The sequence below is a fragment of the Rissa tridactyla genome, chromosome Z, assembly GCF_028500815.1.
Source record: "Rissa tridactyla isolate bRisTri1 chromosome Z, bRisTri1.patW.cur.20221130, whole genome shotgun sequence".
NCBI lineage: Eukaryota > Metazoa > Chordata > Aves > Charadriiformes > Laridae > Rissa > Rissa tridactyla.
Genome location: NC_071497.1, coordinates 46,544,488 through 46,563,228, shown reverse-complemented (window position 1 = coordinate 46,563,228; position 18,741 = coordinate 46,544,488). Strand labels below are relative to the sequence as shown.

Below are 18,741 nucleotides of genomic sequence, written 5' to 3'. Positions count from 1 at the left end.
GCTCTTTTGCGCTATGCCCTGCCCACGCTGCCTCCTCCTGACGGGCCAGGCCGTGCCCCGGGGGAACCAAACCCCTTTGTCGCCGTGAGCCGCAGAGTTGCCCCCGCTCCGTCCTTGAAACCCGTAGGTTTCAAGGCTACCGGCGCTGCCAGGGGAAGCCTTAAGGGAAAAAAAGGCTAAAGAAGGGCAGCGGGAAGAGGGGCTGCCGACATCTCGGCGCTCTCGGAGAGACAGAAGGGGCGGGTGGCAGTGGGGAGAGGCAGGGGCGGGACGCGGCGACGGGCGCGGCGGAGCGACGGGCCGGGCCGGGGCGGTGCCGCGGGAGGTGCGGGGCCGTGCGGGGGGCCGGCAGCCCAGGCCGGGTCGCGCAGGCGGGGGACGTGCAGCTCCGCGCTGCCGGGGCGCCCTGCCTGCCCTGCCGGCCCTGCCTGCCCCCCACCCCCCACCCGGGGCGCCGCCACACGCCGAGCCGCGCCGGAGCGGCCGCGGCCCCGGCCCCGCAGGTGGGTGCTGCGGGAGGGCCGGGAGCCTTTCTTTCCTTGCTTTCCCTTTTTTTCCCTTTTTCCTCTCCTCTCCCTCTGCTCTCCTCCTGTCCCGTCCCCCCCTCCCCTTTTATTTTTTTGCCTGCCTTACTTCCCTACTTCCCTTTGCCTTTTCCCGGGGCAGTGCATGCAGGGGAGACCGGCGCAGGCTCTTGTTGGCCGCGGGGGTGCTGGGTTGGTATGAAATCTGTTAGCGAGCACCGGGTTCAGGGGACATCTGACGCTCCTGAGGTATTGCAGTCTTTTTTTTTCTTTTCTTTTTTTTTTTTTTTTCTCAGTTAAACTTGCTAGAACTGGGAAAACCCTGAAGAAACCTTTTTTTTTTTTTTTTTTTTTTTTTTTTTTCCAGAACAGCAAAGCTCTTTAGAAGGTTGTAAATAGTTTTCTGTGACCCAAGTTGGGTGGGAGAGGACTCAGAAGCCTGACAGGAGGCTCAGTTGTTCTCTGGCACTCTGCCTCCTTTCAAGGTTGCTCAGAAAAGTAGATTTCTTTGTGGGAAAGAGGGGGAGTGCCAGCAGGAGGGAATTGCCGTTTTGGAGCCTGCAATTTTAAGTTCCTTTTTTAATGGCATATGAGGTGGGTGACCTCAGAGCTGGCAAGAATGACAGAGTCAGAAATGGTGGTAAGAGAAGCGAAGACAAATGTAGCATTTAAGTCTATCGACTTCAGCTTGAAAATTGTTGTGAAAAATAATGCAGTATTTGAAGCTCAAGTTGGAGCTCAGTTACAGTGGTATGTTGCTTTTGGAAGTAGGTGTATAAAAAAAAATACTAGTTTTATTTTCTCTCCTCAGTGGTTTTCTACTCTGCCTATAGTAAACGTCAGTATCATCCCTTTTCTATGAATAATTGTCTGGGGTCATACTTCTTTCCTGAGGCCAGAAGAGCCAGAAGTTGCGTGAAAAACTCGGTGAATATCTTTGCCGAGTCTGTTCTCTTTTTCCTAACTTAAGCAAAATGCACTGCGGAACACACAAACTGAAGCTGCTGACAATATGGTGATTTACTAAGCAAAATCCTACTCTCCAAATTTGTTGCCACAGTGGAAAACCCACTGCTAGTCTTATGAAAAGGTTTAATTTTGTTTTTTCTAATAATCTCCTCTTGGTTTTCCTTTGGATTCCAACATAATCCAAAAGTTCTCCACTTACTTTGGTTCATAAACTCTGGAAACTTGAAAATACCTACCCACCAACCTAGAATTCTGTCTTAGTAAAGGTGAAAAAAGGTAATTCCACAGGAATGTGGCATGCCCAGCTAGTACAACTGAAATAACTTGTGCTATTAGGTTTAACTTCATAGCTCCAGGGAAGCCACTTCTTGCCCTGCGAAGCATTGTTATACACAGCATAATCGAGGCTAGTCGAGAAGCTTAATAAAACAAACAGAAACCTCATCACATTTCAGAAGACTGTGATAGGTTACCTCAGTAAGCTGTTTGCACCCACCAGGCAAGAACATTGTAAATCAGAACAAAACCTGTGTGTTTGGTAACTGTGTTACTTTCGTAACTCTTCCCAGGAGTGGATTCTCCTATCATAATCATAGATATTGTTCTTGATTAGATTTTAAAGCCGCCTTTTGTTTATCTTTTTGAGGGGTGGAAGGATTAGGCTGTTTTCCTACTGAGTTTTTACTGAGTTAAACCTGTGCACCTGAGCATGGTGCTGACCCTTGTTAGTCCTGTAACTACAAGAGACATCTGTTCTTTTCAGGAGATTATTGCTGCTGGTACTATTTGTCCTTTAGCTCACTGATGAACTGTAACTGTAGGCATGGCTTTGAAACACTGGCTTCTACAAAGGGCTCAAGAAAGTCTCCTCAGAATACTATTTTAAATATTGTGCTTGAAGAAGTATCCAGGTACTCAAAAATTTGGCAGCCTCTTTCTTCCCCCGTGAGATTTAGTTGTGGTTTATTATATTTTACCTTTCCTGTAACAAAGTCTGTCAGTATATCCCATCCTGAAATACAGTGTTGTCACAATTAGCAGTTAGGAAAATTCTGTACGTGCGTGTGAGGCGTGCAGCAGCTGCTCCATTCCTGGTGAAATTATAGTTCCTCTTTTGGGATACTGTGAAAAAATAGATATGCATTTTACTTTGAAGTGGCCAACGTGTGCAAATCATCTTGATGAACACCAGGCAGTTGTACTGGGTGCTAAATTGGACACTATTGCTTTGAAGATTTTGTGGGGTTTTGTCTTGGGATTTGTGAGTGTACTTTCAGTGTTAGTTACTTTGAGGTAAAACATACCTTTTCATCAGTACAAGGAGCCGCAGACTTCTAGAGGTAGGAACTGGTCACTGAAAGACTTTGCCATAATGGCTTTTCTTTCCTCAGTTGAAATTCCTTATTGTTATAGCTCTGCCTGTGGGACCTCTAAGGATGGATGTGAAGGAAGGCAAACAGGCTTTCAACTGTTCTGAGGAAGATTTACTTGATACAGTAGTACAAGAGAGGATTAGAAAGGCTAGAAAAATTTACGTTTTTTCAGTGCTATTTTACACACTGAGTGGATGTTCATGTGAGTTTTACTCAGTTTTTAAGTTTACTCAGTTTTGTGTGTCAGGTTCCTGACATTTGAACATAGATCTCCAAATAACCCAGGTGTTTGAATTTATTTTCATACTTCCCGCTCCCCTCGCCCCTGAAAAACAACTGTCTTCTTTTAGCTGCTCTCACTATTTACTCTCCATGTAGTGGTAGGTGTAGCAGTACTAGTCATTTGGGGAGTTTTGTCTAAAGCTGCCTTCTAAGCTAACAAGGGACTAGAAATGTGTTATTTTTTCCTATAAAAAGGAAGGGTCTTTTTCTTTTTTATTATTGGGGTTTTTTTTTAAGCAGCTCTGAAGGAAATGCCGTGCTTTTACAGAGCATTGTCAATGAGCAGACAACTGCACCCACGTGGAACCCTGCTGCTCCCTCTGAATGACTTTCAGAGTTAAGGTCTTAGTTCTGTAAAGCCTAATGGTAACCCAAATACTCAGCTTATGACCAATTCTTATTTTCAGTAAGACCAAAGACCCTCTAACGGAAAAAACATGAGTACTTTCATTCAGTTGCAGGCATATCTACTTTCAAGATCGTGCTGCTTCGTATCATGGAAATGCTGAGTAAATGCTCTGCATGCTGCTCTGAGTCTGGCAGATCTCTGCAGATAACCCTGTGTGGTCTATCTTTGTGCTCATGCGTGTTTGTGTTTATGCAAGCTGCTTACTGCTTTAAAAATCACTTCCTCATCAGGGCGAATGTTCTGCGTTACTGAACCTGAATGGAAGCAGGTTAATTGCAATAACTACTTGCAGAACATGTATGCTTTAAAGAGTCGCGGATATGCCCTGGTAAAACTCAAGGATGTTCCAGGAAATGAGCCCTCAGTGGATGGCCGCCTTATGAAGTGTTGAGGAAAAGTTTTGTATCTCAGGCGGAATTTGTGAATGGGGAAAGAGAACAGCAAGGATCTGGTCAACACCTGGTCACTTACTATTCTTGCCACTAGCTGAAGTTTCCTTACATCTTCCTTTCCTCCCAGGCAAGAAAAGGGAAAAATAAGTCAGTTCTGACTCTTACTCCCCACCCATCAAAACGATTACATGTCTCCTGGCCCATCCCAACTACTACTTCAGAGGTGGGTGTACTCGGCACTACATTTTCCACTTGGCTTGTCTTCAATACATTTCTGTAAAAACAAAAATCTCACGTTGTCATGAATAGATGTAGGATATTAGTGCAGCTTCCAGGAAGTTTTCAAATACCTGTTATCAAGCATTGATTAAAAGCTAATGTGTCTGTGGACATATAATAGAGGCCTCCGTAATGTTTGTGTTGCTGTGTCCTCTCCACAGTAGCTGTATGCCAAAAGTCACCAAAGCAACTACAAGAGAGGAACCATCACCGTCTGCTTCCTTTGGTATTTGTTAGAGGGAGCAGAAAGGAGGAAAAATGAAGGGAAAGACCCTAACCTAACCCTAACCTTAGTTCAGCAGCCCACAAGGCTGAGAGAGTCATGACACCAGAACATTGCAGCTAAGCCTGCAAGACCTATCAGACCTTCCCTGCTCTTGTTATAAACTAGTTTTGACCTCCTGACAGCCTCTGCGATGCTACCTAACTCTGCGTGCTTTCCTGGGCTTTCTATCAGTCTTTCACAAGATTTACAGGCTGCTGAAGTGCCCCCAAGTACCTTCTTGCCCTCTACCTACACCTTTCTGAAGTTCTGGTGCTGATGCTGGCCCATGGTGTATTTTGGAGGCTATGTTGCTTCCTTTTGGATGCTGACTTGGTGTTTAACGTCTTGCCTCAACAGTTTTTCCATTGATGTGAGAAGACTTAAACGCCGAAATCAAAAGACACTTGATTTTTTTTGTTCCTGTGCCACCAGCCCCTAATGATTTTCATCTTATCATGAGATTGGTCTGTGTACCATTTTCACAGCAAGCCCTAAATGCTTTTTCCAAGGAAAAAATGTACTTAATGTAAAAACATATGGTTGTTGCTTAAATACAAAAAAAAATTACCTCTTAAACAGTTTCACTCTGCTCTCTGAACTCCATCAGTCAGGACGGAGGAGGGTTAATGTGTTTTATGGGAGCTGGCAGGAGGGAGGCTCTGCAATGCCTGGGGACTGGGAATCCTGTTTTCCCAATCCCAATGCTGTGACTCCAGCAAAACGAACAGCCACGGAGAGCAGTGCCACCCTAGAGTAACACTGAGAGTAGAGGCTGCCACTGCTTTTAACCTTTTTTAGGAAAAGACGCATCTCTCACTCTCAGACATATCAGCCCAAACATAAGCCTAAAAGCCCAGAGCCCGGGTTTGGTGGGCTGTGGCATTGCGAGCGGAGATTTCCAGGTTGCCGCAGGGCCGAGGGCTCCCCATGGCAGGTCTGGCAGCCAGGCCTGTCCCTCCACCCCCGCCGGGAGCCGGGCAGCAGGGAGACACGGGGGCAGTTCAGGCATCAGGCACCTCCCTGGGGATGGGGACAGGCTGAAGCTGGGCTGGGACTTGGGCCCAGCTTGTCAGGGCCAGTGGCCAGGCTGTGGGGGCTGAAGACCGGCCCTGCCATGGCATCACTGGGGCAGGGGCTGACAGCCAAGGGAGGCTGTAGTGGGGACATGCGGGAGCTTGGAGGGGGCTGGTTGGAACTCTCAAGGTATAATCTTGTAAAAGAGTAAATGTGCGCTCGCAGCCCAGAAAGCAAGCTGCATCCTGGGCTGCATCAAAGAAGTGTGGCCAGCAAGTCAAGGGAGGTGATTCTACCCCTCCGCTCTGGTGAGACCCCACCTGGAGCACTGTGTGCAGCTCTGAGCCCTCAGGACAAGGACACGGACCTTTTGGAACGGGTCCAGCGGAGGGCCAGGAAGATGATCCAAGGGCTGGAGCACCTCTTCTATGAAGACAGGCTGAGAGACTTGGGGTTGTTCAGCCTGGAGAAGAGAAGGCTCCAGGGAGACCTTATAGCAACCTTCTTGTATCTGAAAGATGCCTACAGGAGAGATGGGGACGGACTCTTTATCAGGGAGTGTAGTGATAGGATGAGGGGTAACAGTTTTAAACTGAAACAGGATAGGTTTAGATTAGGTATCAGGAAGAATCATAGAATTGAATCATAGAATGGTTCGGGTTGGAAGGGACCTTAAAGGTAATCTAGTTCCAACCCCCCTGCCATGGGCAGGGACACCTCCCACTAGACCAGGCTGCTCAAAGCCCCATCCAGCCTGGCCTTGAACACTTCCAGGGATGGGGCATCCACAGCCTCCCTGGGCAACCTGCTCCAGTGCCTCACCACCCTCACAGTAAAGAACTTCTTGGATGTCAAGATTAGATATTAGGAAGAAAGGTTTCTTTTAGGATTTTCTGTTTGTTTTTAAGGATGGGTGAGGCCAAACTTATCTAAAATCACATGCTGTGCTGGGTCCAGAGGGTGTTGCTCCCTCTTGTCCGTGGCCACAGCCTTTCTTTGATGAAGGTTATTCCCCTTCAGCTCCTTTGGCATAAGTACCCATGTATTCTATTGCTGACTCATTTCAGTCAGTACCATTAGTCAGATTAAAAATTTAGCCTGTAGGGTTAACACCAGTTTACATAGCTGGTTTATATCAGCTGTTTTACCATAGCACCTTTACAGTAATATAAAAGTTAAATCAGAACCTGACTTTTACCAAGACATCTCCCAAACTGCCAGGTAATGAGTAGTTGTTTCACAGATGAATAAATTAAGAGGCAGATGATCCAAATGATTTGCCCTTAGACACAGAAGAGGTGCCAGAAATGGAGATTTAAACTAGGTGTAGTAATCATTCTTTCAATAAAGTCTATTTAAATGGAGAACAGTAGTCTGTAGTAGAAATCAAGTTGAAATTATCTTGGTTTTGTGTTTAGTCATACCATACAGTTTGTATACAGCAATGAAGAATAATTTTGGCAGGAAGCGGGCGTCTAACTTGACCTTTGTACTAACTCCTCCAAATATCTGCAACTGCTATAAGTTTCCTTTTTAATGACATCAGAAATACAGGCTCTGACTTGAGCAGGAGGCAATAAAAAAGGGAAGTGGGTCAAGTACCTAACTTCGCAACTAAACTTCAGTTGCGAGCAAGAGGAAGGCTGGAGCATAGTCTTCTATCTGTTGACTGTGGAAACCTCTCTCCTGCTCTCCCACAGTGCAAAGTGCTGCCTCTGACACTGCATTCTCTAGTGTGCACACTAAAGCTACGCAGAGCTTGAGAAAAAGATGTTAAAAGCTGTACTGAATCCAGTCTGAACCTATGTTAATGAGTATTCTAGGCTCATAAAACCTTATAAAACAAAGCCCACGTATATTATTAGACGAGGGGTACCAAGTCTTTCCTTATCCTGTAAAGGTCAGCTTTTACAAAGAATGGGATATGATCAAGTTTTAGGACTTTTTAGAAAAGGAATTGCAAGCATAAACAAATAGTAACTTATTGTTAAGACTGTTCAGAAGCAGCAGCATGTCAGTGAGAGAAATTTGACTGTGGGGAAAAACCTACACCTAAAGATAAGAGCCATGTTGGCGTGTAAATGTATGCAGATCTCTTATTTTCGTATAATGGAAATGCAGGGTCTGATTATTCTGAGCTCAAAACAATGGAGGAGTTGCACCCAGCTGGGTATACAAAGCCATTCTGAAAGAGATTCTTTATCCCACTTTCAAATAAGTTTTATTCTAAAACAGAAGCAGGAAAGACTTCTTAGTAAGCTTTATTCTTCTGAAATTGTAGAAGGTGAAGACTGCAATGATAGCTTTCGATTAAGGCTCTGTGTGCCTGCATTGTAAAGAAAAGGGAGGGGGTGGCAATCCTCTTGAAGCGTGTGGATGCTAGTGCTCCTATAAAGATTGAGAATAGGATAAAACAGTAGTGCTAACTCTCAACCTAAAGAAAGAAGGATTCCACCTTCTGTCTGCTAAAGCTTCACAAATGTAAGTGTAGTCTTCATTTCTAAGTTGGTTGGCAGAAGACAGTAATTTGAGGGTAACCAGTATTGCAAGTTTCATCTTATGGAAATATACACTCAGTAGAGATTATTGACACTATCACATAGCAAGTAGCCTTCCTTTGTTAATGTCATATGTGATGGATATATTTTTATTGGATCAGATCTACTAGTCAAAACTAGCAGGATGGCAGTAAGCAAATGTGTGATAAATTATAAAGCATGTTAAAACTTGCTCTAAATTATGTCATTGTGTTTGATGTCACATTGCAAAGTAAAAGTGGTAACTGAGGAATTTCCCTTTTTAATTTTTTTATATTCAAATTCAAAGTGTGAGACGTGATACTTAAAAGGTACCTCTCCATGCTTTCAGCTGTAATTGCACACTAGTTCACCCAAATACTTACCTTAAGGGTTAAAATTTTAGTTCTTCCAGTTTGACTTCTCTATACACCTAAACCAGACTTGGAACAAATGTCCACCTCCCTAAGAGAAATGTAGGATAAAATAATGACAGGTGTAACTTTGAAAACAAAATACACTTTATAGTAAATAAGGTGTTTATGTAATGCTGGTAGTCACAAATAGTTTGTGGTCTCTGCCTGTTGGTGGCTTGGATTGCAAAATATTTGGTTATTGTACTTCCTTAAAGTACTGCTGATCCTTATAGCTGTGCTAGATATTTGTGCAGTGATCTGCATCTTCCCCCCACCTACTTACTACACGTGGATCAATTCCCCCAGTCAGTTTGCAATGCTGTGGGCACAGTGGTGGAACCAATGTGTAGTGCATCCTGGTGGCAGCGTTACTACCAAAAATCTCTCTGATGTCAGACCTCAATTTCTTGCGTGCGCCTGTTCTGAGATTTGCACATAGCAGGTTAAAAGCCACAGTTTGAGAATTAAAAGCTAAAATGGTACCGGGGTAGCTTAAAGAAAAGAGGGGGAAAAAAGAAAAACCTTATGCTGAACAGCCTACAGCAAAACCCAGAAGTAGACACAGCAGACGGTTCTTTTTCTTAGACAAATTTTCTTAGAAGCCTTTTGGGGTAGCAGTTACTCTCAGAGCTATGCAGAAAGTTATTCAGAGGCACTGATTTTTTCTTGAAAGCAGTAAAAATGAAAGGAACTGTATATCTCTGAAATACTTCAATATTTCATTAAGCTTTAAACTTTTAGATTAAAATTTAGGAAGACATTCTCTATAAACTGTGTTGACTTTGGCAGTTAGACATTGGCTTGAAATTCAAACCTGCACTGAATTATTAGGCAATGAATTTGTGAGTGCAAATGGTATTTGAGTGGCAGTGTAAGTTGTTTAAGGCTATCCTGTTCTTGATTAGTTTGCCTGCATGAGGTAGTACTTACAAAAAAAAAGACACGCAGTTCTGTAATCCAGTTCTATACTGCAGTTTTCTCAACAGCTACAGTGGTAGCAGCTGCATAACTGTGCAGTGATCCCTTCAGAGAGTACTGAAGCAGAAAGAAGGCACTTAAGGGGAAAGAGGACTAACAAACAAAAATGATGTAGTGCCTGTGAAATAAAGGTGAAAACAAAATTGGCATATTATAAATCTCGTTGCAACTCAACCTTGCAGCATATTTGCACTTAAAAGCAATTGCTGAATCATAAAAACAAGTGTGTTTAAATGATGGTAACACAACACTGCCGTGCTCTTAGATTTCTGCATTTGCAATGACTTAACACAAATCAGCTTTAGTGATAGGCCACAGGTATTGCCTTTTACCTTCAAAAGGTACTTCAGCAATCGAGTCACTGCTGTTCTCAGAACTCTGAAAGTTCAGGAGCTATGCTAATTTCTTTCTCCCCTTCTCATCAGCTCTTTCCTGATGATATTTCTAAACTCATCTGCAGGATTTTGAAGAGACCGTGTCTCACACAAAAATCTTGAAAGGCTTCAGGGGCTGCTTTCCCACTGAGAAGATAAAGCACAACTAGCATCCAGGAAGTGAGTGGTAAGTTATTATTATAATGAAGTTTGTGTCACTGCTGAAGTGAGTATAAAACATTCTTCTCAAACTCTGAAGCGTGAATTAACATCAAATACTTGCTTCTCAGTAATGTGTGTGACTTAATGGGCTTTTGTTTTGTCAGATGAAGCTGAATCTGCTCAGTTTCCTTACTGCTTTGGTTTGTAGTCTTAGTATTATGGAAATTGTGTCTCATGAAAACTATCTACATCTCTCCATTTCTTTCTAGAAAGATAAACCAATTTTATTTATTATTTTCTGATTTTCAACAGAATATTTTTGGCGAACTTTTCACCTTTTTTTTACAGTCACAAATAACAATGTAATTATTAACCATTGTTTTAAAGAAGCCTTTTGGTCTTTGAATGACAGTCATATTTAATTTTATTTTAGGATTTTTCCTTCCGTCTCCCTGACAAAGTCACCAAATTCATGAGAAACACAACCTGATTTTTCTGAAGTTGTTGAAGCTCATATTAGCAGAGTGGAGTTCATTTTTTTTTTTAGCCCTGCAAAGCTACCTGGTATTTGAAATGGTGAAGAGGAAATTACGGTTTTGCCACAACTCGCACTTCAGGCTTTTCTTGGGTCTAACTCTTATTTTAGTAATCATTTCGGTTTTAAAAGTTAACCAGAAACAAGACTTCTTAAATCGGAGACATCTAGAGTTGACAAAAGAAGATCCTATTGGCAATATTAACTGCACCAAGATTATAGACGGGGATATAGAAGAAATTCAAAAGGTAAAGCTTGAAAAGTTGTTAGTGTCATTTAAGAAGCGCCCCAGATTAACAACAAATGATTATATTAACATGACAGCAGACTGTGCCTCCTTCACCAAGACTAGGAAATACATTATGGAACCTCTCAGCAATGAAGAAGCAGAATTCCCAATTGCTTACTCAATAGTCGTTTATCACAAAATTGAGATGCTTGATCGACTTCTAAGATCAATCTATGCCCCTCAGAATTTTTACTGCATTCATGTTGACAAAAAGTCTCCAGAATCTTTCTTTGCTGCTGTGAAGGGAATAGTCTCATGTTTTGATAATGTCTTTATTTCCAGCCAGTTAGAGAGTGTTGTATATGCTTCATGGAGCAGGGTACAGGCAGACATTAACTGCATGAAAGATCTCTACAGAAGAAGTTCAAACTGGAAATACCTAATAAACCTCTGTGGCATGGACTTTCCTATAAAGACCAACCAGGAAATAGTAGAGAAATTAAAAGCCCTTAAAGGTGAAAACAGCTTGGAAACAGAAAAAATGCCCGTATATAAAGAAGTAAGGTGGAAAAAACACTATGAAGTAATTGATGGTAAAATAAAGAACACAGGTGCAGACAAAGAACTACCACCTCTCAGTACTCCAATTTTTTCTGGTAGCGCCTATTTTGTAGTTAGCAGAAGATTTGTAGAATACGTATTAGAAAGCAGCAAAATACTTAAGTTCATTGAGTGGGCAAAAGACACTTACAGCCCAGATGAGTACCTGTGGGCGACAATTCAGAGAATCCCTGAAGTCCCAGGTGCAGTTTCTTCTAGTGAGAAGTACGACGTTTCTGATATGAACGCACTGGCCAGGTTTGTCAAGTGGCAGTACTTTGAAGGTGACGTATCCAAAGGTGCGCCCTACCCACCGTGCAGTGGAGTTCACGTTCGCTCTGTCTGTGTTTTTGGGGTAGGAGACCTGAACTGGGTGCTACGAAACCACCACTTCTTTGCTAATAAGTTCGACACTGATCTTGACCCTTTTGCAGTGAAATGTTTGGAAGAGTATTTGCGACACAAAGCTTTGTATCTGCAAAAGAACTGAAATACTGCATGCGCCTTTTACGAAACATAGGTACAAATAGTATACAGCTATGTACTTTAATATGCAACACCAATGGTGGTGATGCTGATTATGGGTATAATTGTTCTTGCCACGTCTGTATGGTGGTGATGACACCCTCCCTGCCTTCTCCATGGACAAGGGGAAGAGAAGACATGTTTCAAGTGAATATGGGGATGCCTTGTGTTGCACACTGAAGCTTGGAACTTTGGGTACAAAATTGAAGACAGCAATTTCTGGAAGGCCACTTACTTGGAATATTTATTATCTAAAAGGTGTAATTAACTATAATGGCTTGACTAAACTGTTTTAAGGCTTGGGAAATGCATGTTGTTCATGGTTATTCCTCATTTTTTTTCCCATGAATGTAATGCTAGCTGGAAAGGAAAAACTAAGAGGTTGGGGGGGGGGTGTTGGAGAAAAAAAGCAGCTGGACTGCACAGACTTCATGCTGAGTACTGAAAGATCTCAGGAAAATAATATGAGAATTGATCTGAAAACTATTCAAAAGGGAATATACCAAAGCCAGCTGTTGTTATTTAACTTAAATCTGATTGCTCTAGTTCTGTAACATGTTATTCTTAATCCTGCTGAAAATTTCATCTTCAGCATGGAGTATTAAGGACTTGTGTTTAAATTTTGGTAGCCAAATCTTGCTTTTGTACTCTTAAACCCCCCTGATAATGTGATATAAAGTTTATACACTAGTTTGTAATTACATGTTCTCAGGGAAACTTCAGTTTTGTGCCTGATGAGAGTTAGACTTGTAATTTTACACTTCCTACTGTATCAGGAGTCTTGATTTTGGATCATGGATCCAAGATGACTCAAGTTTCTCAAATGCTTCAAAGAACTGCAGTAGTGTCTACATGTCACTGATGGAACTGCTGGTTTCTGCTTTTTGTCAAGCTCAGTTTGCATTCCAGATTCTTCTAACCTTGATTATGCAAAAATAAAGTTATTTTTCTAAATCATATCGCCTCGTCCTGCAATTAAAGTCCGTCTAAAAGCACTACCAAAAAATCCTAATGATGAAGACCTAAAATGTTTTTCCTGCAGGTTGCCATACACAACTGATGCTGCAGCTAGGCCAAGTCCTACCTTACCTCCATGTGTTCATTCATTCACGTGTTTATGCTTGTTTACATTTAGCTGGTGCAGCTGATTTTTATTTATTTGCTCCTTTTGGTGGAAGGGAAAGGAGGAAATCTGGATGAGTTTTGTTCCAGGTTAGGTTCCTGCTTAGTTTAGCTGTTGCAATGTGGCACAGAAGCATGGTGATGAGAGAATGGGACACTGTGAGGGATGATACTTCTTTCAATATCAATTCAGATTTGTCATGCATAGTTACTGCCAGGTGTCTCATCTGACTCCTGAGATGACAGTGGAATTCATTATAGGCACTAGCAAATGGCAAAATAGACTAAATTCTTTGTTTCTTGAACTGTTGCTGTGCTGGCAGTGCGTGTTTCTTACAAAGGTAGTTTGTCAGGAAATTTCTCCTAAGGTGTGCCCCAATACTTAGACATTAACATAATGAACTGCTTACTGTTGATCATGCAAACAGCTAGGGAGGCAAGCAATTTAATCTGAAATAGGGCCTATTCTTGCCAATGCCTTCCTTCAAAACCACCTGAAAGCTGTTTAGGGATCCTTCAGAGACTTTCACATGATGTATAAGCAGTAATTAAAGCCTGTGAGCTGTGGCAGTAGAGGGAAATACCCTGTCTTCCCCACCCTTTGGCTTTTCTACAAGAATGCTCTTACAAACAGTTGTGCTCTACCACAAGCTACAACAAGGTGTAACTTCACTGCATATGGTACTGGGGAATTCCAGAAAGTCATGTTCTATTTTAGCAGAAAGGAAGGTGTTTGTTTTTAAGAATTTCCACCTAAAGATAAGCTCTGTGAATAGATTCTATGAGACCAGAACTGCTAGACCAAGTAGACCGAAAAAGTGATAATGAAGCTCTCTGCACAGGATAGGCTGCCGACTCAATGGCTTGGAATCTGCTAGGCAGCTGGAGCATCAACCCCCTTACCTACCTATTCCAGCCTGCTTTGTCCTTGCTCGTTTGTCTAACGCAATGAATGCCTGTCTGTATCTCTGTTGTTAATGGTACTGCTACTGTAGGTAGTGAAGTTGCTACTTGACTAGGTGCTCCCAATGTTACTGTTTGTATAGAGTCAAGAGAGATCCTATGTATACTAACTGTATATTCAGTTCTATACAGAAGGAAAAATAGGAGAACATTGCTGTTTAGTGTACCTTCTCCCTAAGATAAGGAGGCATTTCTTTTTCTGTGGAAAGTGAATCACAAAAAGCCCCATCTCCCTAAAGCTGACTTGTAGAAGGGACACCCTGATCTGGAAGATTTTAAATGGTCTAGAAAGGCAGTTTCATGAAAAGAACTCAATCTGTTGAACAAGTACCAAATGTGCCAAAGGAAATTAACAGATAAATTTAAGGTATTGCAACTACGCATTACAGAAAAGACACCACAGCCAGCTATAATGGGTAGAGAAAGCAATCTAACTTACATTAGTATTTCACTGAATCTGCCAAGAAACTTAACCAAAGTAATCATCATTCTAGAATCAAACAACTTTATGGCACCAACAAAACTCAAATAAAATCTAGATTACATCCCTGACCGACATCGGCATTTGGTTTTTCATAATGTCCCGTTTTTCTACCAGATGTTTAGAGGACTGGAGTAAAAGTCTAGCGCTAGCTTGAGTGAATATGAAAGAAAAGAGCTTCACTGATACTGCAGCAACAATCTAATCTTGATGCTTTGCTGAAGACGCTGGGCTCTTGTTAGGAATAGCTAAAAATTAAAAACTTAATGATAACATCAACCCTTCAACCATTAATTCAAAATACAGTGGTGCTCTCATACAAGAAAAATGTTGTTTTACTCTGGTCAGATCCCTCTGATCTCAGGTAAGAGGCCAACACGCTAGACCTGCAACAGGATTGAACTGGGAAGCTGGACAGAGGACACAGCAGTTAAAATCAGAGCCATGATTGTGGGTTCAGCTATGGTGCTGCCCAGGGCACTCAGAGTACCTGCTTTTTCCAGTCCCTGCTGCATGAACCCAGCTTACACCCGCCCCCACACTGTGACCTCATCAGCAGTGGGGCAGCTAGGAAGGAAACTGGTTTGCAGTTGGTGGTTTTTCTTTTTTGGGGGTTGGTTTGGGGTTTTTTTTGTGTTTTTTTTTCTTTTTTCCTTTTTCTATGTTTTAAAGCTGGTTCAGTTTCTCAGTCTAGCTCACCAGGGTGAATAGCCGGTGAAACCGTTGCTGAAGTAACACAAACACCTCTTATGAAGAAAGGCTGAGGGACTTGGGTCTTTTTAGTCTGGAAAAGAGATGACTGAGGGGGGATGTTATCAACACTTATAAATACTTAAAGGGCGGGTGTCAGGAAGATGGGATCAGGCTCTTTTCAGTGGTGCCCAGCAACAGGACAAGAGGTAACGGACACAAACTGGAACACAGGAAATTCCATCTGAACATGAGGAAAATCTTCTTTACTCTGAGGGTGGCAGAGCACTGGCACAGGCTGCCCAGAGAGGTGGTGGAGTCTCCATCCCTGGAGACATTCAAAACCCACCTGGACGCGTTCCTGTGCAACCTGCTCTAGGTGACCCTGCTCTGGCAGGGGGGTTGGACTAGATGATCTCCAGAGGTCCCTTCCAACCCTACTGTTCTGTGATTCTGTGATTCTGTGATTCTGTGTGCTATCCAAAATCCCCTAACTTGTCTTTCAATTTTCCATAGCAGAATTTTCCCAAAGGGCTCAGTGCACTGAAGGCACTGCTGTAGCTTAATCCCCACTTCCAGATAAGCATTTTGAGTGGCCCTGATAACAACAATTTGCTTGGTTTACTGATAATAATTGTGGCAACCAAGTACCCTGTATCACTAAGAGTCACCAGGCTGAAAACCTTTAGGCAAAAAGGCTGATTTGATCCCAGAAACCTAATACTTGTGTTTTCTTCTCCTTCCTGTCTTAGGTTTGGCTTGACAGGAAGCATGTGTTTGACTCTCTTGCTGCTTTCTATCTAGCACAACAGAAAACGACAGGAAACCTTCAAGATGAACACTGCAGTTATAATTAAGGTCATCAGCCAGATCACCATTACTTGGTGCATTTTCAAGTGGCCTGACAATTAAACCTGGGTTATGACATGAATGCATTAGAAGATAAAAATGAAAGAAGAAGCCATCTGCTCCAACATACTTATAGTGTACATATAAGGAGGAGGACATAATCCCTTCCTCCAGATTGTGTTCTTTTGCTAGCTCTGAATGGTTGTGGCAGTCATTTAAAAATAAAGAAACATGATTTAATTTAAATTCTGTTGCAATATTTCACTGTCTTAATTTATAGCTTCTTTTACTCTTGCAAATTTTAGTGGTGGATTTTTTTTAGTCACTTATAGAGTATGTAAAAGAACTAATAGTATAGTGAGCAGCTCTTCAGTCAATTAAAACATGGGAAATTGTGTTATGTAAAATGCCTTCCCAATTCCACTCAACAATACCATTCGTCCTCAGCTTAACATTTTAATAATCTAGTAGATGGGTTTCCATAGTTCTCAAATTCTTTTCTTTCCAATAGATCAGTTTCCTTAATTGTTCCTGTAATGATCTAGACTAGAGTGTGGTAAATTAACAGTAACCTGCTCTTGACAGGCAGGGAGCCTTCCCAGTGCCTTAGACAGCAGACATAAAAAGGAAATATCCTTTAGGTTATTGTCTTTATTCCAAATCAAGTCACTCAATTTATTCCAGACATTCTTACTCAGTATTCAAAAATCTACACTGATGTGTTTTATGGAGTTATTTTCCTCATATGTAACCTGAATTTTTCTATTTTATAACTGAAATGAGTCAGTTTCTTACTCTTTGCATATAAATAACAGTTTGGGGTTTTTTCTGCTTCTTTTCTGCGTCAGCCACTAACCTCACACAGATCCTTTGTATTTGCATTATGGTCTCCGTTATTTGCCTTGCCTTACCTTACAATATCTTCAGTCAGGCAAATATTTTGCTCAGTGCCCTCATTCGAATTCTGTCACTGTGAAACTGAGCTTTGCTGCTTGAGTCTTACACATGGTTGGGTTCTTCTGGGATCTGCCAGTATTCATTTTAGTTTGTCTGTCTTCTATAGCTACATTAGAGCTTGACAAGAAAAAGTTAACAACATGGCCAAATCCTTGAAGTCAAACCAAAGTATTGAAAAATATATTATTTTCCCCCAAAAAAACTAAGTTGTGTAGGAAAAAGAGGTGATATAGAAAAAAATTCAGCTAAGAAAAACATGCCAGGGTGGGCCCTGAGCAGATGTGGCCTGTTAAAATCCATGCTGCATACTTGAAAACAGGATGCTGGAACTTATTCTGACAGATATTGGTCTAACTATACTTTTTAAAAATAATTCCCTCTGGATTTGGGAACCTAGGCCTACTGGGAGATCTAGTCACATACAAGTAATAATCTTTTATTCTGTACCATGAAATCATATTAATCTTACCTATCGTAATTTTTTTTATTATTTTTCAGGGGCTTGACCCTACCTTCATTCTCTCATTTAAACAAGCAGTATTTCAGAAATCCCTTAGTAGAAAACGTTTAGTTACAAAAGTCTCCACTAACTTTAATGAAATTAGTTTGCCTACACCAAACCCCTTTATCTGTCTTCCTTTCAACCAACTTGCCTTTGCTACACGTGGGGGTGGAAAGCAGAAATGGTCATATGGTTTCAAAGTATATTTTACCAACTGGTGTGTGATAGGGAAAGTTGTGGGTTAGCATCACCAGTTATGGGTGAGTCTTTAGTATGTTTTGGCACCAGCTGTGTGAATTGCCATTAGTGAGGCTGGAAAAAGGGATTTCCCAGTGTTGATGTGAAATGAGTTTACTATGGAAAACGTATTGGAAGAGTGCACATCACCTGTCTGTAGGTAATGCTCGTAATCCCTGATGTTAACTAAGCACGTTGCTTGAACCGGGCAGTTAAACCTTAATTATCTCTTTGAATCACTAGATTATTGGTGTGATATTGTAATACCGCCTGTTCAAGCAGGAACTGAAGTGCGGTCACCCTTAACTTTGAGTTAATCCCAGCCGCCCTTTGCGCCTTTTCAAGTTTAAGGCAGGTAGGTCCCTCTGCAAAAATCAGCAAACCTGTTGTTAACAACACACCAGCTCTCACTGGCCAGGCACCCTCCTGCCCGCATGGGGCTCTTGAGCACAGATGAGCTCAGTGGGTTAATTTATTCCGGACTAAGCAGCGCTGCCTTAGCTACCTGCATGGCATGAGTGTGCTGGGTATGCAGGGCAAGGAGGTGCTCTTAAGAAATATCATATCACACACTTGTAAGCCTTGCATCCTGATCTATTCAATTTCTATTACTACAGGGGCCCCAAAGAGCAAAAGGGATTTGCTTTTACACCAGAGCAAACCCAGGTGAGCCTACCTTGGAGCAGTGAGACCAAAAGCATTTATTCTTCCTTCTGTGCATGTGGCACCATAGCACTGAGTAGCTGTTCCCTGTGAAATACATAAATCCTTAATAACAATCAGACAGCAATGAAACTTAAAAAGAGTTCAGAAAAAATACATATCCAAACTACACAACTCATGCACATCTTCTTTAAGGGCTTACGCTAGAAGGTAAAATGTAAGCACCACGCATACTTTTCCCTCCTTCTCTTCCTCCCTCTCTCCCTCCCTCCCCACTAAACATAATTTGAATAGCTGCCATGCCAGGAAACTCAGGAAACAGGATGATCAGTAACTGGGATAAGGCCCCTGCTCCCATCCCTGCTCCCTAGGGCAACTGACCTTTGGAGACCTCTTGTTCTCTTCAAATGACCAAAATCAGAAGGGCCACAGAGA

General features: G+C 42.1%; 1 protein-coding gene across 3 annotated transcripts; it reads left to right on the top strand.

Moving 5' to 3' along the window:
* Window positions 1-466: 466 nt before the first annotated feature.
* Window positions 467-13,452, top strand: GCNT1 (glucosaminyl (N-acetyl) transferase 1). Of its 3 annotated transcripts, none has more exons than XM_054186770.1 (3): window positions 467-503; window positions 9,878-9,978; window positions 10,387-13,452. In XM_054186770.1, exon 3 carries the CDS (start codon window positions 10,527-10,529, stop codon window positions 11,805-11,807), a length of 1,281 nt encoding a protein of 426 aa, XP_054042745.1. In that variant the 5' UTR covers window positions 467-503; window positions 9,878-9,978; window positions 10,387-10,526; the 3' UTR covers window positions 11,808-13,452. The 3 variants fall into 3 exon arrangements, with proteins under 3 accessions (XP_054042745.1, XP_054042746.1, XP_054042744.1); XM_054186771.1 differs by lacking the exon at window positions 467-503 and adding an exon at window positions 656-773; XM_054186769.1 differs by lacking the exon at window positions 467-503 and having other exon boundaries at window positions 8,150-9,978.
* Window positions 13,453-18,741: the final 5,289 nt, after the last annotated feature.